The sequence below is a fragment of the Protopterus annectens genome, chromosome 4.part0 (genome assembly GCF_019279795.1).
Source record: "Protopterus annectens isolate FY-2018-M chromosome 4.part0, PAN1.0, whole genome shotgun sequence".
Classification (NCBI taxonomy): Eukaryota; Metazoa; Chordata; order Ceratodontiformes; family Protopteridae; genus Protopterus; species Protopterus annectens.
In genome coordinates, this window is record NC_056733.1 from 761,230,683 (window position 1) to 761,255,409 (window position 24,727).

Genomic DNA, 24,727 nt, shown 5'->3' on the forward strand with positions numbered 1-24,727 from the left:
GTGCCTTCAGCTGTCTTTCCCAGGTAATGCCCCACCCCATTCCAGGTGGGAAGCATCCATAGTCACTATGGCCTTGGGCTGAGGGGGAATGAACTGCTTTGTAGAACTTGGTCTGACTGAATCTACCATGTGAGATCTCTTTTGCATATATTGTTAATTGGAATCCGAGTAGACATGGGATGATAAACTGACCACTGTGAGGCAAGCACCCAGTGAAGAATTCTCATACAAAATCTAGCCAATGGTACTAGTGTATGCTGTCATTGATGCCAGACCTTGAAGGACCAAGTGGGCTGAAATCTTGGTACTGCAAGCTATCCTTCTTACTTGAGATCTTAGTGTCTGAACTCTTGAGAGGGGAAGTGAGACTATGGCTGATTTTGTATTGAGAAGTGCTCCTATGAACTCTAAGGTTTGTGTTGGTTCTAGATGAGACTTTTTCATAGTTTGTGGTTATTCCCAGAAGAGCACACGTCTGGAGAACCTTTTCTTTTGCCGTGATTTGCTGATGCATGGTCAAGGTGGAGATGAGCCAGTCATCTTGATATAGAAATACCCGGAATCCCTATAGTCTCAAGTGACCTGCTATTACTGCCATGTACTTGGTAAACACCCTGGGGGCTGTGGTGAGACCAAAAGCAGACCTCTGAACTTAGTGACTGGCTTGGCTCCAAGCCAGAAGCCAAAGAACCTTCTGGATCACCTATTCATATTTATGTGACAGTATGCATCCTGAAATTCTATCGAGCACAAGCAGTCATCCTTCTCAAAAAATGAAAGAATGGACTGAATCATGACCATCCAGAACTTGGTTTGTTGAACGGACATGTTTAAGTTACTGAGATCTAGAAATGATCACCAGTCCCATTTTCTTTGGCACTAAAAGAATCTTGAGTAATTTCTGGATTCCATCTAGTCTGGGGGGACCTCTTGGATGACTCTTTTTCTAGCAGCTTTTTTACTGAAGTGCTACTTATGCCTTCTGACTGGCTGGAACATCAGGGATTTTCCTGGAATGGGGAGGAGGAAAGGAAAATAGTATTGTAAAACCTCTGGAAATGACCCTCTGCACCCAAATATCTGCTGTTATATCTAGCCAGACTCTCTGGTGCAGGGATAAACGACCCCCTATTGCCTCCATAGCAGGACAACTGGGCTTCCTTTCAGGAGCACTGGAAGGGTCTGCCAAAGAATGAATCTCTGGACCCTTGGTTTTCCAGATTACCTCTGCCACAAGGTCAGCATCTACCACTGGAGCTCCCACCTACCTCTGAGGGAACCTCCTCCGTATGTGTCTTGGAAGGGTCCCTGGGACTTTTTGAACCACATTTTCCCACCACCTTGTTGATTCCTCAAAAAGGATCTTTGAGGAGTGGAAAAAAACATACGCCCATGGCAGACAGTCTTTCCATCCTTCTCACACCTGGATAATGTGTCTTTTACCGGGTCTATATTATGAGCGAAGCGGCTTAACAGCGAATGCTCTTGCCGACACGTAAAGCGCGAAGTCTGAAAACAGTGAAGTTACGGAACAGCAATTTTTTCCTAGGGGAAAAAAAAAATCAATGAGACATTCTCGGACTTTGCTGTTTTCTCCTCTGTGATGCGATATCGCAGTTGGTATATTTAAGTAGGGGGGGAGGTATTTTTTATTTTTTTTTGGAACAGCGATTTTTTTCCCTGGGGAAAAAATCGTTGTTCCGTAACTTTGCTCTTTTCAGACTTCGGGTTTTACGTGTTAACAAAAGAGCGTTCACTCTTAAGTTGCTTCGGTCTTCTAATATAGACCCCTTTAACCTTGGGGCCAAAAATGTGCTGTCAAAGGGAGGATTGATGAACGAAGACTTGACAGGCTCTGCATAAACACATAAGTGCACCCAGGCATGCCTCCTTATGGAAATGCCTGAACCCGCTGCCCTTGAAGTTCCTTCAGCAACATGCAAAATGATCCTCATGGAAGAATTGGAAACTGATTGCAAGGTAGCCAACTGAGAAGTCACAGATGCTTGTATGACTACAGAAATGGATCCTGACAGGGTGTCTGACCGTTCCTTAATCAGGTCCCTCTGTAACCTAATGAAATCTGCCAAACAGTTCGCTGACCTTAAGGCAAAGGTCACTGAAGCAAAGCCACTCTTCCCAAACCTGCCCATTGCCAGAATCTCCTTGTTGGGTGGATGGACAGTGGAAATCGACTCGGCAAGTTTATTCTTAGTGGCCGCAGTCATGACCATGACCTTTGCCAAAAACTACTTGTCCTCTGGTGCTGTCATAATTTTGTCAGGTCTCCAAGATATTTGCTCAGTGGTGTTGGGATCCTTCCATGCCCACCAAGAGATCAACTCAATGAGCTTGTCAGTGGGTGGAGTCACCCAGGAGGTAGACAGGCTAGTACCAAATACCTTCAGGAGTATAGATTCCTCAGACAAAGGGTTGCTGGGCTTATAGCCACCTCTCTGTTTCAGAATCACAAGGATGTCTCCAAATGAGACCATCAGGAGGTGACCATGGGGATCCTTCACCTTCGTCAAAATCTGTATATTCTGTGACAGATTCTGGGGAATCTAAGTGCTTCCTCTTGCACATTTTCTTCTTAGGAACCTCCTCAGTAGGATGCTCTTGGAAGGTATCAGAAGAAGTAGGGACACCCTGTTGGGAAGCCTGGGGTTTCATTACCAGCTATTCCTGTGGAGAAGAGAGGTGAGACTCCAAGCACAGAGACGGTAAGGCTACTGACTGATGATCCAATGGGGTAGGAACCATCTGTGTCACTCAGGCAGACAAGGCTCTCTCCATGATCTCAAAGGCAGACCTCCCCAATCAGGGATAGGACCCCAGATACGAGAAGGTAAGCTTCTGGAGGCTTCTGGACCATGGCCCCACTCTGCTCAAAGGACAACCCTCCAGAGGTAGACGTCAGAGTCAAACTGACCCTTGCTGAGGCCCCAAGGTTCCGAGATTGCTCCAAAAACTTCTGAGTCAACTCCAACATCTCGGATCTGACAGGGTAGTCCTCAGCTGCAAGAGTTCTCCAGATCTGACTGAACTGAAGTGCTCGGAGCAAGCTCACATCCCAGGAATAGGCAATCCAAGGGCTCTGAGATCATGAAAGGAGTAAGAAGAGGAACTGGTAGAGGTAATGTAGCTGAAGATTGGACCTCCAGACCCGAAAGGCTAGGAGATGAAGGGAAACCTGACTGGCTCTGCGCCAAGAGACTCCTCACCAATCTCTCCACATTTTCTTCCGTAAGACTTCTGGAAAAGCAACTAGAGAATGCAGATGGAGACTTGAGGTCTTTCTAAAAAGGTGGAAGGGAGCCTTAAAGGTACAGTGTCCATGGAGGGAGAGTACCTATTTCTTGGAAGACGGACTGGACTCGAAAATTTCTTAGTTGGTGAAGCTCCAGATAAAACCTCCTCGAAAGTGGTAGACAACACACCTTTAAGTATTAGCTTGTTTTTTTTCTTTCCATAACAGTGCTGGGATTAAACCCATGGCAAATGGCACAATCTTCTTGTAAATGCAAGGGGCCTAAACAGTACACGCGTAATGTATGGGCATCCAAAAACAGAATCTTATGCCCACACTTGAAGCATTTTTTGAACCAGGTAGGGCCTTTTTCCTTATCAGCCACATAAAATGTTTTCTCAAAAGCAAAAACGTTAAACAATCCAACAATATCACTATTCAAGGAGAAAGTACAGTTTTGTACCTACCATAAATGTAGATGCTCGAGTGCTAATACAGCTGCAGTCATAACAGATGGGTTCTCCTGCTGTCAGGTGGGTCCTCGGTCGGCCGAATTCCAAAGTCTAGGTCCGGCGTCGGTTGTCGTCGCTTCTTCCCTGACGTCAGTGCGACAGGGGTATAAAGGAACCAGCCAACGCCATTTTCTTCAGTTTTTCTTGCCCCAGATGTCAGGTGCCCCCAGAAGGAAGGCAATACATAAATTTGTGTAATAAAGCAGTGCAATATAATCAAAATACAGTAGTTGCAAGCAAATACACCATAAATGAATACCCCAATCAGGTTGTATGAGGATGTGTTAGCCTATAGGCCTGTCCCAAGAGGGGAAGCAGGGAGGGAAACCTGGAATGCAGCTGTATTAGCATTCGAACATCTACATTTATGGTAGGTACAAAACTGTACTATGTTCATCGTGCATACAGCTGCAGTCATAACAGATGGGTAGAATCCCAAAGCTAAGAAAGGGGTGGTAGGCACTAGGTGGAACTAGGAGGAGCCAGGATGCCCTGCAAGACTGCAGTGGCAAAGCCTGCTCTAGTTTTGGAGTATAATGGTAGGTGGTAGTGCTTGGAGAAGGTATGCACAGAACTCCAAGTGGCTGCTTCCAAAATATCTTTGGTAGGAACTCCTCTGAGGAAAGCTGCAGAGGTAGCTAAGGCCCTTGTGGAGTGAGATCTGATGCCTGTAGGTACAGTTTTGCCATGAAAAGAATAGCAAAAGCGTATGCAGTGGGCTATCCATTTTGAGATTGTCTGTTTCGAAATTGGCTTTCCTTGAGCTCCTACAGCATAGGACACAAAGAGCTGTTCTGATTTTCTGAAAGGTTTTGTTCTGTCCAGATAATAACGTAGTTGTCTGTGGATGTCCAAGGAATGTAGTAATCTCTCCCCTTTGTTTTGAGGATTAGGATAAAAGGTAGGTAAGTGTATGGCCTGATTCAAAGCTACCCTGGATACCACTTTAAGCATAAAGGACGTGTTGGTTTGTAAGGAAACTCTGTCCTGATGGAAGATGATAAAAGGCTGCACAGCCATGAGAGCTTGTAGTTCTGAAACTCTACGAGCTGAGGTAATAGCCAGAAGGAAAGCTGTTTTCCAGGACAAATATTGCAAATCTGATGAGGCAGCTGGCTCAAAGGGAGGCAAGGTCAGTTTTTCCAGAATTAAATTGAGATCCCAAGCAGGTATTGGTTGTTTTCTTGGGGGTCTTAGATTCTTAGCCCCTCTGAGGAACTGTCTTAAGAGAGGGTGAGAGAATAAGGGTGGATCAGTGTTGTATTCTGCAGAAATGGCTGAGGCATGGATTTTGATGGAGGAGAATGAAAGTCCACTGCTTAGCAGCTCAGCTAAATACTGCAGTATTTGAGGTAAATTCAGTTTTCCAGGATCCTGGCCCTTTTTCTCATTCCAGACACAAATCCGTTTCCATTTTGCGGAGTAAGCTTTTCTAGTTGACGGCCTTCTGGCCTCCAAAATGACATCCTGCACCTCTTTGGAGAGTAGGGTCTGTTCTGATGCTAAGGGATCTTCCATGCGGCTAGATTGAGTGTTTTTAGCTGGCTGTGAAGAGTTTTGAAGCTGTGCTGAGTCAGAAGAAGAGGCATTAGAGGCAGGGTCCATGGTGGTGAATTGCGTCAGGCTCCTCAGGAGTGGGTACCAGTGTTGTCTTGGCCAGTCCGGAGCAATGAGAATCATCTTTGGTCTGTCTGCTCTGGTTTTCAATAGAACTTTGGGCAGCAGAGGAAGAGGTGGGAAGGCATAAACTGTCATTGATGTCCAACTGAAAGAGAGAGCGTCCACTCTCCAGGCCTTTGGATGGAAAATCCTTGAGCAGAATTTTGTCAATTGGTGATTTTTGTGGGAGGCAAAGAGATCTATGTCTGGCCTTCCCCATGCTTGGATTATTTCTGTAAAAACTTTTGGATGCAACTTCCATTCGTATGGATCTGCCATATTTCTGCTTAGGTTGTCTGCCAGCATGTTTTCCTTGCCTGGCAAGTACTGTGCTTGTAGTTCGATTTGCAAGTCCATGGCCATGTTCCAAAGTGACACGGCCAGTCTGCATAGGGGGAATGAATGTGTTCCTCCCTGTTTATGTACCACATAACTGTGGTGTTGTCCGTTCTTATCAATAGTTGACCTGGTTGCAGAAGGTCCTTGAAAACTATAATAGCATTTATTACTGCTAGCATTTCCTTTTGATTGATGTGAAGGTGCTTTTCTTTTTGGGACCATTTGCCCTGAATGCACCGATCTGTCATGTGCGCCCCCCAGGCGTAATCTGAGGCGTCTGTTGTGATGACTTGATTTGCTTGAGGCTTGCTGAATGGAAGACCTGTGTTTGTTTGGCATGCTTGAGCCCACCACAGAAATTCCTTTTGCAGACATGGAATTAGTAGTATTATTGTTTCCAAACTGTGGCTGTGTTGAGACCATATGTTTTTCAGGTACCACTGAAGTTTCCTCATATGCTTTGCACATGGGATTAGTAAGATGCAAGATGCCATGAATCCCAGAGCCTGCAGGATTTTCCTTGCAGTCAGCCTGGTACAATTTGCTAGTGCTCTGAAGTATTGAGTTAGTTGCCCCTGCTTCTCTGGCATGAGGTAGGCCATCTGGGTGTTTGTGTCCAAGTTGGCACCCAGGAAAATTATCTTCCGAGAGGGTATTAGCCTTGATTTCTTTTTGTTGACTGTGTATCCCAGAGAGCTCAACAACATTATTACATAAGCCAGATGTTTCAGAAGAATGTGCTTGCTGTCCGCTTGGATCAGGCAGTCATCCAAATAAGGGTATATTTGTATCCCTTGAAGTCTGCAGTAGGCAATTACTGATGCCAGACATTTCGTGAATACTCTGGGTGCAGTAGATAAGCCAAAGGGCAATGCAGAGAATTGATAATGGGTTGAACCTGAAAGAAATCTGAGGTATCTTCTGCAATTTTGTCTGACTGGGACATGCAGGTATGCCTCCTTGAGGTCCAATGTTACCAGCCAAGACTCCTTGCCAGCATGGGAAGAAGTTGCTGTAGAGTGAGCATCTTGAATTTTGGTACGAGTAGAAATGTGTTTAGGATGGACAGGTCCAGAATAGGTCTCCAATCTTTTCCCTTCCTTGGTACCAGGAATAGCCTGGAATAAAAACCTTGACCTTGTTCGTGCATAGGTACCTCTTGAATAGCTTTCATGCCTATGAGATCTGTAATTTGCCTTTGTGCCTCTGCCCTTTGATTGTGTGGCAGGTTTGGCATGCCTCTCATTTTTGGAAGGGTGTGAAAATGGAATCTGTAGCCTCTGTTTATAATATCCAGGATCCATTTGTCTTTTGTTTCAATATGCCAATTCTTTGAAAATAATGCCAGCTTTCCTCCTAAGGGGGCTGCCATTTGAGTCTTGCTGGGCATGCAAAGGGGAAAGTCATTGGGCTTACTTTCTGAATGATTGCGAGTTATCCTCACCACCTCTTTGTGTAGGAGATTGCCATTGTCTGCCTCTAAACGATCCTTGGGATTGTCCTCTGCCCCTCGGGCGCCTGTATCTGCCTCTTTGGGGTCTGTCCGTGGCTGGAAAGGATCAATTTTTGGAAGGCCAATTTCTACTAAAACGTGGGGGTTGTACCTGTAGAAAATCGTTCACTATTTGCATTGATTTAGCCTTTTCCTCCATTTTCCTTAATACCTCCTCAGCATTAACACCAAATAATACATCCTTTTGAAGAGGGGCATCTAGCAATTTAGCTTTGACATGATCAGGCAAGGTTTGTTCCTTGAGCCAGGCATGTCTACGTATGACTGATCCTGTAACAGCAGCTCTACATGAGGCCTCTAGAGCATCAAAACCACATTGTAAGGTATGCTTACCCACTTGTTCTGCACTATGCATCAAATCCTGCAACTCCTTCAAGTCTGGTTGTTTAGGTTGTGACATTTTCCTTTTCAATTGTGATAACAAAAACTGTTGGTATTTTAGCATATTGAACTGACAGTTTAAGGCCCTCATGGTTAAGGTAGCCGAGGTATATAGCTTTTTTCCCCACCTTTCTAAGGATCTGGAATCTCTCTCGGAAGGTAATGGATTTTTAGCAGTGGAGGCCTTAATTCCCTTGGGGCCCTGTGAGATGGTTTCTGGGTCAGCAGCATGGCTTTTGAATAGAAATTGGTGTGAGTCAGGAACCCTGTAGTACCTGTCAGGCTTAACTGGGGCTGGAGGCAGAGAGTCCGGGTTAAGGCAGGCTAGGATGTCCAAGACAGGAGGTATAGCCAGAGGCCTGTGCTGAGGTAGTAAGAGAAATTCCCTAAGCCTTTTCTTGGAATCTGAATAATCTTGGCCTTCCCAGTGGAAGTGTTCCCTTAAGGTATGTAAAGTTTCCCCAAATGAGTAATCCTCTGGGGGGGATACAGAAGGAATGGACTCCTCCGCATCAGAGTCTTCAAAAGGGGAATAAGAATGTTCCTGATCATCAGAGTGCTCTGAAATAATGGAGCCCTGATCAGAGGAGGGGGATTCTTTCTCCACTCTGGGCCTTTTGTCCGGTGTGGGTTGAGAACCCCTGATAAGAGTAATTAAATCCTCAGCCATTTTAAGCATCTGCTTTTTAGGCATGGGGCCTGGAGATGGGCCCTGTGTAGCTTGTCTCTTAGAGTGCATGGCTGCTTTAGATGTAGTGAAAGCCTTGATGGAGAAAGAAGAGGAAGGTCTGAAGACACCTTGAATGGAGGTAGACCTGTCCACATTCTGAGGTTCAACGCCAACAGTGGCTTCGGTATCTGTAGTCGGGGTGTGGGCCGAGGAGCCTGCGACCTCGGGCACAGGAGACACTGCCAATGAAGTGTCGTCGGTAGTCAGGGGCTGCGTAGGCACCTCGATGAGAACCAGACCATGTGTAGTAGGCTTTGGCGTGGTGTCGGTAGAGGCCGCGGACCTCATGTGTCGGTCCTTATCTTTGCGGTTTTTAGACAAAACTGGAGTCGGAGTATCCGACGACATAACATAATATAGTTAAATGTTTTTCCAAAATAATGCTGGGCAAACTCCGCCCGACACTTAATGGTGCGTTTGTTGAATGTAGCACAAAAGCAACAGACCGAGACGTCGTGGTCTGGGCCTAAACAAGGTATACAGAGGGAATGGAAATCCTTATGCGGTATTTGCTTCCCACATGAAATACAATTATTAACTTTGTCTGACATCGGTGTGAGGCAAGAAGAGTTTCCCCAACGGGGTACTTAGCTTTCAAGAAGACTTCGGTTTCAAAATTTTCGTAATTTCAGGAGCTGACCGACCGGCACTTGCGAACTGCTTCTGCTTCGGGCACCGTGCGGCAAGAAAGACTGAAGAAAATGGCATTGGCTGGTTCCTTTATACCCCTGTCGCACTGACGTCAGGGAAGAAGTGACGACAACCGACTCCGGACCTAGACTTTGGAATTCGGCCGACCGAGGACCCGCCTGACGGCAGGAGAACCCATCTGTTATGACTGCAGCTGTATGCATGATGAACATCAGTTTTAAATACAACAGCAACAATATTTTTTTTGAGAAAAACTAGCAGTAAACAAGGAAGAGAAAAATACCAACAATGGTACCAAAGGGTCTACAACTATTGTAGAAGGAAAAAGGGGAATACTAACAATAGTACTCAAAGGGTATTTGACCTACAAGGCAAGATAAGAGCAAATATGGACAACAAAAGAAAAGGGAGTTAAAAAGACAAAGACATTTAACGATTTAAAATAGAAAATCCACTTTGCTGCTCGAGAGTAGCCACTGCCACGTCTTTCACGTTAAGCTACAAACAAGATCTGAGGTACTTAGGTTTGGTGCATTGTGGGTAAGGGAGAAGCTTGAGAGTTCTAGGTTACCACAAGCTTTTGCAATAGATGAGTTGGATCAGAAGGATCAGATCCAAACCCACTAGTTGAGGACAGAATGAAAATTGACACCATCAGATGCTTCATTATCAGAAGAATGAAAAGCAGAGTTCTCTTCCGTTTGATGGCTTATTTTGTGTTGGTTAAACTTTTGTATTTCCTCCTTTAGCTGTTCTGCTTCAAAAATGACTTTTGATGTAGAGCAGGTCAAATCAAAAAATTACTTTGATCCTCCAGGAAAAAAATTTGAAGACAGCTGGGTACAGCAGTGTGAATCTCACACTTGCCTCTCAACATTCCCTGACTGCTGGGATAATTTTCCATCTCTTCTGCCTGCTGTACAGTAAATAATCATTTTACATAGTCTGCTGTTTCCAGTTGTTAATACTTTGCTCTTTTGCCACAGTTTTCTCAGGATCAATTACTTCTGCTAGCATAATGGTATCTTTGCCAATACAGATCTTGGCTGCTTTCTTATGGTCAGGTTTGGAGTATAAACACAATGTGTCCTTTCAGTTAAGAACTCCTGCTGTGGAAACAGTCCAGCTGCTTATCTGTGCTTTCATAAAAGTATACCAGTCTGTTCTTCTAGTTTCCCTGGTACAGCAGAAATCTCAGGTTTTCCTTGCATGCGCCAACTCTAACATTGAAACAGCTCTTCTTGACCAGTCTCACATTCAGTCAGCCTTTTCTTCATTTCATCCCGAGTTTTTTGTAGTTTTATCACTTCACCTGAATAGCTGTTTAAAGTATTTTCCATTTGTTCAGCCCTTTGTTATTTGAGTGGATATACTTCTTCAGTGTTTTGTTTATTTTAATCAGCTCTGAACACATTTGATTTATCTTTTCCTCTAGATTACTAGAAGCCATGGCATTCACTGTTGAATCTTGAACTGCTTTTCGCTGAACAGCTGCAGGATTCTTCCCACTCAGTCTTTTCTCTTCCCCTTTTCTAGATGATTTTGGTGCAGAGGTTAGCATTGTTGCCTCAAAGCAAGAGGTTCTCTAATTCGATTCTCATCTGAAATGCCTTCTGTGCAGAGTATGCATGTCCTACCTGCGGTCATGAGGGTTTCCTCCGGTTTCCTTTCACATTCCAAAGACATGCAGTAAGTGGAATGGACACTCTAAATTGGCCCATAGGTGAGAGTGTGTGTGCATGTGAGTGGTAAGAATGAACACCTGTGGCAGGGCTAGCCACCTGGTGGTGTAAACCTTGACTTGAGATGTTTGCCACTGATGAAGTGACATCCCAACTCCATGTACAAAATGTGAAAAGGGGTTGAGGATGGATGGCTCTCTAAGTTTCTTCTTAGCTGGTATCCAGGCAGTGTACTTTCTAGCCAGTAAATTAATTTACTAAAACTTGCAGAGTTTCTGGCCTTTATCACTCATTTTTTTTAACAGTGACAGTTGATCATGCATAGCAGTCCTGGAAATCCCACTGTAAAACCTCTGTTGACACAAAATGCTTTCCTGTTATGCAAAAGGCTAAAATGCAAATTGGAACAAATTCTTGAGCTGCAAACCACTGCACTTCTTTGTGAGCAACTCTTGAGATTTAAACTGTATAGAAACATGGGAGCTCTTTGAACAAATTTAGCCTCCTCAAAACAGCTCAACATCTCCCCACTCTCCTTAGCATCTGCTTCATCATCCGTTTCCCCTTTATACTCTAAAATCTGTAATTGTCTGCCTGATTCAGTTATGTCACTGTCCACCTTGCAGACATTTATTTTTGAAATCAAGTTATTGCTATCTGAAGAAGCTCAATGAAATTTAACACTGCTATTGCATAATTATGGTGAACACATCATCAGACACCATCCTTATTAATATCACTTTCTACTCAGTATATGCATTATTAAAACACTAATGTTGTTGTTCCTGCCTTATTAAACAGGTTTGCTCTGTTTTAGCATACTTATGAATCTGCTTTAAATTGGTACCAGGGTATGTAATTTTTTATTTAACAATGAACGTAAAACACTCTAGCAGATTTCTCTTCATATTACTGTAACTGGGTTACAAATAAAAAAATGACACTAGTAGTCCATCTCACCTACTTAAATATGTATATTAATGAGAACTATGTTCAATATAAACACAGTTGTCAAACTGGTTGCTATGGAAAAATGTTCCATTTTGAAACATTACTTCACTCAAACTGCAGAAATATTTTCACTTACTTCACTCAAACTGCAGAAGCATGTTCACATATTAAACAATTACCACTTGCAATGATAAGCCAAAGCTTACCATTTAACCAAATTCAGTTTTCAAAGTCTATTCCTATGTATTCAGGATGTACATGCTAATTAAATGTTTGTTAATAAATAGTTGAGCTGCACTTGCAAACAAAAATGACTGTAAACTAAAGGCAGTCTTAGAATTCTAATTTCACTTTAATCACTGCAAGTTACAGAAGCCTCCAAATTTAGAGTTTCAAGCCAGTTTGGATTTTTCTACATAAACTTTCTTAGAGACTCAGTGAAAACAGCCTAGTACAGAATAGTTTTAACCATGCATTCCAAGGAATGGGTCCAATGTAACCCTGCCTTACCACAAAAGCAGCTCTTAAGCTTCAGTACTCAGATATTTTCTGAAGGCGCATGCTAATTCAGAGACATTTCATGTGTTGACTCTTGCCTAGTTGAAGACAAGGACACAAACTCAAATTTAGAAGACACTTGGAGTGGACTTTATTATATATACATGATGCTAAATGAAAAAGATATATAATCTTCAACCTGTAGACTATGTTTCTCTGCACTGGTGTGATACACAACACACAAGTGCTTAGCAGTAGAAATTGACTCATTTATACAATGTTTTAAAGATGTGTCAGTGAAGATACATTTTTTCTAGGGGGCTTTGTCCCCCTATGCCTTCTTAAGCTAAATATACTACCTGAAGATGCGCTATCTTGAATCAAAATGGGATACTTCGTTGACAGCAAAACAAAATGATTTATTTTATCGCTATGGTGATGCAACATTGGAGGCAGTATATTTTATTTCAGAGGCATATCCATCCTTTTAAAAATGCCCTATAAACATGATTTTTTTAATATAACCACTGTGTTGCAAGTCTTATGTAAAAACAGTATACATTTTCAGAGTAGAAAAGTCAACAAGATGCACAGCTGACCAGCTATAGCCAATGTATTTTGAATTGGCTTGTTCTTCTAACATGTACCCAGTTTTCTCACACTTTCAAACAAACATGCCCTGTATTGCGTGGGTGTTCATAATTAGAATAATTAATTCTGTTTCTTCCTTTTAACACCATCATTACATTATTATTCTCACACCTATAGTCCCCTCTCTCTCTGCCTCAAAAGGCCTAAATATTTATTTAGCTTCTTTCTTAGAGTTCCATTAATCTCCCCTGATTAAACCTTTTCTTTCTCCCCTCTCCCACCACCTAAACATTTCCCCTATTCTTTACACAGTCCTCTCTCTCATTCCCTTGCTAACGACACATACAACACTCCCTATATCCCACTACCACTTCTCTTATTCACTAACCACTGTATCCATTGCATAACACCTTTTTTGTCTCCATCCTATAATTTCCTTTTCAATAATATGTATATTAGGTATCTCCTGGAATTACATTATTTCAATTATGTTTGATTGCTGTAACAAATGTAAGGTATATCTGTCTGCTTAGCTATGTAAAATTGTATTTGTTAACTTGTATGTGGAGCTTTTCTCCCTGGGCCTCTGCTGAAAATGGGCTTCTTGCCCAGTCAGACCTCCACGGTAAACAAATGTCAAATAAAATAAATACAATCAAAAGTGGCTGCTGTCTTGTACTTACAATATTGAGGAGTAATGTTTGGGCAGTGTCCAGGATCGTCTCTTCTGTCTGGCATTGGCTGGAAACAACATGAGCAGACCACATGATTTCCATGAGGAAGGCAAACATATTCCTGGGCAGCTAGAAGGAAAAAGTACTTTTTTATTACATTCAAAGTAAGTAAAGTGATGTATGCATTCTTAAAGCAGCAACAACAAACCATAGAATTAAGCTTTTTTGTTGAAAAGTACACTAAACCATAAAATTAAGTTACTTTGTTGAAGAGTACATTTTCCACTAAAAATTAGAGAAACACAATGACTTATTACAGAAAACTTGGAACTGCAGTCCAGAAATATGGAATAAGATTCTAACGAATTAAAGTACACAAAGTTCCTTGTAAACAGCTGTACCCAAAACTGACATACACAGGTTCCTAAGATATAATTCAGACAATTTTATAACCCAGTAAAGCATTTTGTCTTATGACTGAATTACTGGTGCAAAACAGTCACATTTCAGCACATCCATAGTTTCAAAGATTCTACAAAGCATAACAAGAAAAGACTCCCTTTGTCTACAAAAAATGAGAAAAAAAATACTCCTCTGCAATGTAGCAATATGAATTTCTTTTAGTACTCATAACTAATACATATGGCCAGTACAAAAGCTAGAAACAAGGGTACACCCTCTGGAACAAGGCCAGGATGTCTGTCTGTACAAAGAGCAACCAGAGCTTGATTAACAGTTAAGGTGTAGGAAGGGGTGGCCAGGGTGCAGGTGGGGAGAAGTGATTTTTTTTTTTTTTTTTGCCAGATGGACTACTCAAAAATGAGATGTGCATTCTGGTGGAGCACACACACAGAAAAAAAAACTAGCAAAAAGTACAGTTACCAAAAAATATCAGTCTTGAAGGACAGACAGAACCTTCTGTGGATTTATACTTCTTGTGACAGTGTGCAGCAACCTTTTGCCAAGACCACATGCTGATTCCTGCAGGTCTTGTTCCTCCAGTACCTGTAGAGATGAAAACCGTGTTTTTTATCACTGTAGAAATTGCTGCTGAAAGTAGAGCAGCTGCTGTGTACAAAAAGTAAGAGACAAAAAAAAGGTGAAAGTGGCACATTAGACGTGACAATGCCTACTAAGAACATGTGCAGTTCTTTCTATTTGTATTCATGCAACAAAAATAGAAACATCTAATGGGTGCACCTAAGCACTGGAGTTTCTCCTGGAAACAGCTTTGAGCTATTTAGCTGGTAATTTACCCGCAACTGAATGGGATTTTATGGAAAATCCACCTGGAAACACATCTTAAGGAGGTAAATGTACTGTGATCTCCCATGCTGGAGCAAAAGAAGACAATATGAGCCTATGTGCTGTTTATGTGGTCAAAGATGCAAGACACAACCTTTCTGATATTCACCAAAAGCAGCAAAAAGTAAACTTACTGATGAAAATGACAGTGGGAAGAAATATGTCATTACTCCAGAAAGCGATGTCAGTGAAACAAAAATGCCATTACTCCAGAAAGTGACTTCAGTGAAACCATACAATTAAGCTCGGTGCACAAGTCTAGCTGCAAGACTCCAAATCCCTTTCCTGTGAAGACAACCTATGTGAGCTCCACACTTTACATCAGATGCATTTTGTAGCCATGCTTCTATAATATACGGAAAGAGGATTTTCACATTTGCATATAGAGTTAAGCAATCCGTTAGCTGGGATGTCTGCTTCACTGAACCCTGTCCCTGCTATTCTGCAAATCTTTAATTCTGCAAAATAGAAGGCCTCTTGCTTTCTACTGAATTTATCTTTGGTGCCCTCAGTGTGGAGCAAACAGTGAAAAACTCACTTTTCAAACCTGGAAGAAAGATATAGCAGGAGAGTTATCAATGAAAGAGTACAAGACACTTGACAGGTCAAGGACTGAAATGACTGAGGAGCGTGATAAAAGTACTTTAGCAAACTGTCTAACAATTAAATGGTATCATTTTGGTATTGAAAGATTGCTTTCATCACTTAAGTCAATACCTAAGAGACTCTCAACTGCTTATAATAGACTGCTGATCAGTACAGAATTCTCACATCTGCTGAAGTATAACACTTGCTTACTATCTATGGCTAAAGTTAAAACCTAAACAGCAAAAGCACTGATGAGAGCTACTCTTATCAGCACTCAAGGCCCCAGACAGGCTTTCTTCTGAACTATACAGATTCCTTCAGTAAAACTTAATTCACAGTGCAAATCTTCCTTCATGGATTTCCAGTTTGTCATCCCCCCACTCCCTTTCACAATTTAAAGATAACAGAGAGTGTTGCACTTCCATTCCAGTTATGAAATGCATTGAAATAAGTAGTTTTAGTTAAGTTTTTAATTTAAAAATAGTTGCAAATTTGCTTTTATTTTTCTTGCTTTATGCATGTATTTATTTACTTTTGCCTGGCACCAGGAATTACGTTACCACAGTGGGCAACTGGAGTAGCTGAACAGGTTAGCTGATTAACAGCCAAGTTAAACTGGCTTTCACGGAAGCACCTGTGCATTATAGTGAGTTGGGAGGGAACAGACCAAGGGGTGTCAGTTTTCATTTTCTTTTTCAGTTTTCTTTTTTAAAACTTTAAGCGAACTAAACAATCTTAATCCACGTACCTACAGAGTGAGTTCCCCAACATAGTTCATTCATAGTTGTGGCGCACTGCAAGCCACAAAAAGTAGGTGGGTAGTATAAGTTTTTAATCATGTTTAAAACAAAAGTATTGCTACTATGCAGTATTCCAGTGCCTGCAATACATAAGATGAATTATGTATCTACAAAATGTCTTACAAGTGACCTAAGAAACCTCACAATCTAATCATTTACTCGTGGTGGACTCCGATATTGCTGAAGTACAAATCTCCCCCCTATGTTGACCCACTCTAACACTTGTCTCTAGATCGCATTTGCTTTGTATTTCGGCAATGCTGGATTTTGGCAATGCGAGTTTTCGTGGACTGAGTCATTGACAAGACCATTCGACAGAGTCTGATGTGAGTAAATGATAATAAACCAATAACTTTGAATATGTCAAGCAGTATACATTTGTAATGATTTTCAAGTAAAACTACAATATTGCCCCTTTTCAGAGGTGGGGTGGGAGGGTGGAGGTGAGTAAACAAGACCAGAATTCAATTTTGAAATGTAAAATGTTGCCTGTAAAAATAATAGCATCTCATTTAGAATGGGACTTCCACAGCTAGCTGATTCACAGATGCACTTTGTTAATATATCAAAGAATGACATGTATAGCCTAGGATGTATGGAATACACTTCTCATCAGAGCTGGAGTTCTTTTACACAAAATGTGTGGTGGCCAGTCCTGTTATAAACAGTATTTTGTACTTAGTGGATCATTTGCAGGTAGAAATAATATTCAGTAGGGCAATCTGTGAGAATTCAGATTTAAAATGCTTTACAAGTAGAAGAGATCTGCAGTGAGTGAGGATTTGGCACATTTTACACCAATCAAAACACTGTCAAACATCTGCTGAGCCAATTTAATTCTTAAAACGAGCTCCAGCCAACTGCAAACAGAGGATATCACAGGCTGGTTGTTTTGTTTAAAAATGAGAAGCCTTTAACATTGGCAGAATAAATGAAAAGATATGTATGATAGATCTGTGTTGTCTTGTTTTTGTCTGGTTCAAGCTTTGGGTTATTGTATCTGACTGGATCCAACCTCGGCACTTTTCAGAAGCCTGGATCCAGGGCTTTTGACTCCTCCCCTACCCACAATTCCCTCAGTTCTCCAGAGCACCTTAGATCGACTTTGCCTACTTATAGTTACAATGCATCATCCTGTAACAAAACCTATGCAGACCTACTTGACATAATGGTGAGTAATAGTGAAACCATGACAGACAGCAAGAGGGAAAGCCTCTCCACAGACAAGGCCCCTGGCTAGGTACAACCGCTGAACTGGGGTATAAAATATCAACTTAGGTTGGGAGACAGTGGGAGGGATGGTGAACCAGCCCCAAAAAGCTACACAAATCTGGTGTTATGGTAAGTACATAATTTCTGCATTTAGCGCTGTCTGTTTTCATCTGATTCAACCTTTGGTATAGACTTCCAAGCTACCAAAACACCTACTGGCAAAACGAAAGGTCATTCCTGAGAATGGTGGAGCTAAAGGATGTACGGGCTCTTGAATGTACATCCAACATGTAGTGTAATACAAAGATGTGGACAGTAGACCAAGCAGCGACAGAATAAATCTAATCAATAGGTTCCCCACACAACAGAATAGCAGAGATAGGTACTGCCCTGCTAGAATGTGCCTTTGGTTTACATTGTAAAGTTGGACTCAGCTGTTTTGTACACAAAAATTATACAGTTGGAAAGTCACCTAGATAGAGTCACTTTGGAGATATTCCTTGACAAAATTTGGCTTTAGAAAAGGAAAGGAAAAGCTGATCAGATTTCCTGAAATCCTTTATTTTATGTAAATAGAATTGTAGTTTGTTGTGAACATCTAGCAAATATAGAATATATTCCCTTTTGTTGGCAAACTTTGGGAAAAATACCAGTAGACTGACAGGTTGATTAAGGTTTGCTTCATAAACTTTCCTGGTATTGGATTTCTGTGAAAATGATAAAATTTGAATTACAGGAGCAGACAGCATAGTGCCCCCAGCCACCGTTAGAAATAGAGAAAATATGCAGTTAACTTCAGAGTTTTCAGGTCCTGGTGAGGCTGACCGAAGGTTGACTGACAAGATCTGGATGGGGGTCCAACTCACAGGCAGTTATACTAAAGGAGACCAGAGGAAGGGGGGCCAAAATGGGGCAATAAGGATCACTTTGGCCTTGCATCTTCTGGCTTTCTGAAGAAATTTGGTAACCAGGGAATGGGGGAAGGCATAAAGAAGGCCCAACAGCCAACTGTGAACAACAGCATCCCTCAGTTACTGACCCTGTGGAGGGCTCAGGGCTAAGTAACAGCAGGAACATCCTGGACAAAACCCTAGGATCTATGGAACCACAACCCCCCCCCCCCCATTATTTGGGAAAAATTGTGGATGTCTTCTCAAATAAACCCTATCTTTATTGAAAACTAAATAAGGGGGTTTATTTACATAAGGCTTGTAACTCTGAAATCCTCCTTGCTGATGTAACAGCCATCAAGTAGGGATTCTTCCAAGATAGAAATTTTTGGTCTACTGTAGAGGCCATCTCAAATGGAGGTTTTATCAAAGCCTGAAACATGATACTGATATCCTATGGAGGAACTGGATTCCTGATTGGAGGTCTCAAAAAAAGGTTCCTTTAAAAAATGCCTTGGAAATCTCTGGGAAGCAACAGACGTTTGTTTTGTCCTGCATGAAAATTTGAAATAACCACTAACTGTATCTTGATGGTAGAGAAGCTAGATCACTTGTGAAACAATTCTGCCAAAAAGTCTAAGACAGATGAAAGAGGAGCTGAAAAGGGGTCCAAACCTTTGGAGGATGCCCACATGGTAAATCATTTACTGAGATAAATTTTCTTGGTATTGGGTTTCTGTGAAGAGGATACAATTTGAATTACAGTAGCAGACAGCGTGGTGTCCCTGGCCACTGCTAGAATTGGAGAAACTACCTGGTCAACTTCAGAGTTTTCAGGTCCTGATGAGGCTGAAAGGATGGTTGATTGACAAGATCTGGATGGGTGCCAACTCCCAGCACAGGTATACTAGATGAGGCCAGAGGAAGGGGAGCCAAAAGGGGGACAATGATGATCACTTTTGTCTTTTGCACTTTTCTGAAAAAATTTGATAATCAGGGGAATTGGAGGGGGGCATAAAGAAGGCCCAGGAGTCAAATGTGGACAAGAGCATCCCACAGTTACTGAATCTGTGGAAGATTTAGGGTTAAATAACTACAGCAGTGACCCGGACAAAGCCATAGGATTTATGGAACCATACCCTCCCCCCCAACACACACCTTCTTTTGCTTCCAGGAGAAGGCCCTTTCTGCAGACAGGGTCATGTCATCTTGTTCACTCAAGATGAGCATACCTTTCACTTTAGGTCAAAACAGTGTTGAGCCATCAAGTGGTGCATTAATGAAGGACGTCTTGAAGCCTTCTGCAAAGTCGCACTGGCGCATCCAGGCATGTCAACGAATTGCAATGCTGGTGCCCACTGCCCTGGATGTATCACCGGCTATGTTAGAAAGCAGACACATGGATAGAATGGACATAGATTGTAGGGTAGGCAGCTGGGACTTCACTGATTTCTGGATGTCCACAGGGAGATTACCCAAAAGGGACTTAGTTCTTTCATCAAGTGTCTGTGAAACCTTGTCATATGGGCTATACAGTTCAGCGCTCAGCACTCTAAGTGCAAAAATCACTGAAGCATATGTCCATTTCCCAAAGCTATCCAAAGCACTGGACTCTTTATTATGGGGACTGACAGATGTGCTCACCATGGAGAGTTAGAGAGTTCCTTCTTTGTGGCTGCCACCACAACTATAACATTTACCACAAGAACATTGTTCCAGTGTGACCTATTCCTAGGTGGTACTAAGATTTTTAACTGGCTTAAGTGGAAGAGGTTCCGCCACATCAGATTCCTTCTAGGCCCGCCGAGAAACAAGATCTACAATTTCATCAGTGGGTGGAATCACCCACGAGGTAGAACAGCCAACCCCAAATACCTCAAGGAAAGTACAGTTGTGTACACTTACCATAAATGTAGATGTTCGGGTATATTCACTGTTGCAGTCATTACATTTGGGTAATCTGCTGGCAGGTTGCCCTCAGTCGGCCTGAATTCCAAAGTCTTGGGTCCTGCGTCAGTTGCTGTCTTCTCTTCCATGACGTCAGGTCGTCAGGGATATAAAACATGCAGCCGACACCATTTTCTTTAGTTTTTCTTGCCCTGGTTGTCAGGTGCCCCCAAAAAGGTAGCAATAGTATATATATATATATATATATATATATATATATACACATGCATCAATATGAACTTTACCTTCATCTACAAGCAACTACACCACATAGGGTGTAGAAGATCGAGAAGGAAAGATAAATTGTAGGATGACGGGGGTGGCGGGAGGGTAACCTGCAACAGTGAATACACTTGAACATCTACATTTATGGTAAGTGTACACAACTGTACTATGTTCTTCGTGTTTCACTGTTGCAGTCATTACATTTGGGTAGAATCCCAAAGCTATGGTTGGGAGGCTGGGTCTAAACAGCATTAGGTGCGGCTATAAGGCCCTGCAGCACTGCAGTGGCAAAGCCTGCCCTGGACTTAGAGTAGAGAGGCAAATGGTAATGCTTTGTAAAGGTGTGAACAGAACTCCAAGTAGCAGCCTCTAGAATGTCTTTGGTTGGTACTCCTCTGAGAAAGGCTGCCGAAGTAGCTGCAGCTCTGGTGGAATGAGACCTAATGCCCTTGGGCACAGGTTTACCATGGTGTAAGGAGAAACGGATGCAGTGACTTATCCACTTTGAAATTGTCTGCTTTGAGATGGCCTTTCCTTCTGATCCTGCAGCATATGACACTAGTAATTGCTCAGTTTTTCTTAGAGCTTTTGTCTTGCTCAAGTAGAATCTTAGCTGTCTGTGTACATCCAAGGAATGCAGAATTCTCTCCCCTTTGTTCTTTGGATTTGGATAAAAAGTTGGCAGATGAATTGTTTGGTTAAGAGCCACACTAGAAACCACCTTAGGCATAAAAGTAGGATTTGTCCTCAGAGACATCCAGTTTGGGTAAAATATGATAAAAGGCTCTACAGCCATGAGGGCCTGTATCTCTGAAACCCTTCTGCTGAAGTAACTGCTAGTAGCAGAGCTGTCTTCCATGATAAGAACTTTATATCAGCGGTAGCGGCTGGTTCAAATGGAGGCAGGGTGAGCTTTTCCAACACATAATTGAGGTCCCATGCAGGTAATGGTGATCTTCTAGAAGGCCTTAGGTTTTTGGCTCCTCTAAGATACTGCTTTAATAAAGGATAAGAAAAGATTGGTGTCTCTGCATTGTAATGAGCCGAAATGGCAGGGGCATGGATTTTGATTGATGAGAAAGATAGGCCTTTGTCAAGCATCTCAGTTAAGTATTGTAATATCTGAGGAATATGTGGTTCTGCTGTATCAGTTCCTTGTGCTTGATTCCAAGCACAGAATCTCTTTGATTAGTCAGCATAAGATTTTCTAGTACTAGGCCTTCTGGCTTCCAAAATGACATCCATCACAGCTTTACTGAGAGGTGTCATTTGTATGATTACATGATTAGCCATGCTGCCAGGTTCAGAGTTTGGAGTTGATTGTGCAGGATCTGATGGTTTTGCTGGGACAGTAGTTGTGGCCTTTGAGGCAAGGTCCATGCTGGGTATTGAGACAAGTTCCTTAGGACTGGGTACCAGTATTGGCGGGTCCAGTCCGGTGCAATTAATATCATCTTTGGCTTCTCTTGTCTGACTTTTAGGAGGACCTTGGGTAGAAGAGGTAGAGGAGGAAAGGCATAAACTGACAGGTTTTTCCAACTGAAGGATAGGGCGTCCACTTTCTATGCTTGTCTGTGATAAGTCCTTGTGCAGAATTTTTTCAATTGATAATTTTGAGGGGAGGCAAATTGATCTATGTCTGGGCTCCCCCATTTCTCTGTTATCATGCTGAATACTTGTGGATTCAGTTTCCACTCGTGAGGATCCATAAGGTTTCTGCTTAAATCATCTGCCAGAGTGTTCTGTTTTCCTGGCAGGAATTGAGCTTGAAGATTTATTTGGTAGGTCAAAGCTGTGTCCCACAGTGCCATGGCTAATCTGCAAAGGGGGTATGAGTGTGTGCCCCCTTGCTTGTTTATATACCACATGACTGTGGTGTTGTCCATCTTTATCAGTAGCTGTCCTAGATGAAGTAAGTCCTTGAAGGCTGTTAGGGCATTTTGAACAGCTAGCATCTCTTTCTGGTTGATATGTAGATGCATTTGATTCAGTGCTCATATGCCCTGAATGCATCTTCCTGCCATGTGGGCCCCCCAGGCATAATCTGATGCGTCTGTTGTTAAGGTTTGGCTGGCAGGGGGTAGAGTGAAGGGCTGTCCCATGTTTTGGGGACAGGCCTTTGCCCACCATAGAAACTCCTGTTGCAGGCAGGGAATGAGAGGAATCATTGTTTCCAGACTGTGTGAATGTTGACTCCATAAACTTTTTAGGTACCACTGAAGTTTCCTCATATGCAGTCTTGCATATGGAATTAGTAGGATGCAGGATGCCATGAAGCCCAGAGCCTGCAGAATTTGTCTTGCAGAAGAATGGATTTCTGTTGCCATCAGTTTGAAGTAAGTAGTCAGTTGCCTTTGTTTGTCTGGCGTGAGGTAAGCCATCTGGGCAGTTGTATGCAAGCTTGCACCCGGGAATGTTACCTTTTGAGAGGGTACTAGTTGTGATTTCTTTTCGTTTATTGTGTACCCTAGGCATGCTAGAAGCTTTTTCACAAATGCCAGGTGTCATAGAAGAGTGTCCTTGTTCTCTGTTTGAATGAGGCAGTCGTCCAAGTAAGGATATATTTGAATGCTTCTTTGTCTGCAAAATGCAATTACTGGTGCCAGGCACTTTGTAAAGACCCTGGGCGCAGTAGATAAGCCAAAGGGCAGTGTAGAGAATTCGTAATGCATTAAGCCAGCCTTGAATCTGAGGTATCTTCTGCATGACTGTCTTATTGAGACATGCAGGTATGCCTCTTTTAAGTCTAAAGTCACCAGCCAAGCATTCTTGCCCAGCATGGGCAGAAGCTGTTGCAAAGTGAGCATTTTGAATTTTGGAATGTCCAGGTATGTGTTCAAAATCGATAAATCCAGTATTGGCCGCCAGGCCTTGTCCTTTCTGGGTACCAAGAACAGTAAAAACCTTGTCCTTTTTCCTGTTCTGGTACTGTCTGAATGGCCCCACATATCCATGAGGGACGCAACCTGTTTCTGTGCCTCTGCCCTTTGGTTTTTTGGCAGGTCTGGCCAACCATTTGTCATTGGCAGAGTGCGGAAATGGAATCTGTATCCCTGTGATACGATGTTCAGTACCCACTTGTCCTGGGTTATTAACTGCCAATTTTGAGCAAAATGTGCTAATTTTCCCCCTATGGGTGCTACCAAAAGATAAGTGCTTGGTGTAGGCAGAGGGAAGTCATTCGGATTGCTTTCTGTAGGTTTGTGCTTTATCTCCTCCAGATTTGGAGGCGGATGCGCCCCATTGCTTTGACCTGTATGAGTCTTGAGCCTGGTACCTGGAACCCTTAGGGCTTCTGGATTTGCCCCTTTGAGCTATGTCTGACACAGGAAAGGACTAATTTTTTGTAGGCCAGTGTCTACTGAATCTAGGTGGCTGCACTTGTAAGAAATCTTTAACAGTTTGCATAGACTTAGCTTTGTCTTCCATTTTCTTTAAAACCTCTTCTGCCTTAATACTAAACAGAGAATCATGCTGTAAAGGTGCATCTAGCAATTTAGCTTTAACATGATCAGGCAAATTTTGTTCCTTTAACCAGGCATGCCTCCTAATCACAGATCCAGTAACTGCAGCCCTGCAAGAGGCCTCTAAAGAACCAAAAAGTACAGTTTTGTACCTACCATAAATGTAGATGTTCGAAGATCCACATTGCTGCAGTCCTTACACTTGGGTTGTCCGCTGTCCTCGGTCGGCCCGAATATCAAAGTATAAGGCTGACGTCGGTCAGGGCGCATTTGACTGACATCAGGACGTCAGGGTACAAATGCGCATGACCGACGTCATATCCTCAGTCTTTTCTTGCCCCAGATGTCAGAAGACCCTAAAAATAAAGGTCAAAACCAAAAGACAGCAAACAACCAACCAACCACCCTTGCACTAACTATATGTACAATACATACAATATACACAAAATGTACAACCCAACCCACACAACCACCTCTAACTACAGAGGGAAGGAGGGAGGGTTGACTGCAGCAATGTGGATCTTGAACATCTACATTTATGGTAGGTACAAAACTGTACTATGTTCTTCATCTCACATTGCTGCAGTCCTTACACTTGGGTAGAATCCCAAAGCAGAGGTAAGGGAGGATGGCTAACTACAAGGAAGCAGGAGCTGCCAAAATGCCCTGCAAAACAGCAGTGGCAAAACCAGCCCTGGACTTAGAGTAAAGTGGCAGGTGATAATGCCTAGAGAAAGTATGCACAGAACTCCAAGTAGCTGCCTCCAAAATATCCTTGGTTGCCACTCCCCTCAAAAAAGCTGTTGAAGTGGCAGTGGCCCTAGTGGAATGAGGCCTAATCCCAGCTGGAATCTCCTTGCCATGA

At 42.5% G+C, this 24,727-nt stretch overlaps 1 protein-coding gene across 1 annotated transcript in view; it reads right to left on the reverse strand.

The window, feature by feature from the left end:
* CHFR (checkpoint with forkhead and ring finger domains) overlaps positions 1-24,727 on the reverse strand; it is a gene marked incomplete at its 5' end in the record, with an annotated part of 992,863 nt that overhangs the window by 523,173 nt on the left and 444,963 nt on the right. The window contains 1 exon segment of the mRNA XM_044068718.1: positions 13,441-13,560. Within this exon segment, the coding sequence (XP_043924653.1) occupies positions 13,441-13,560 (120 nt within the window).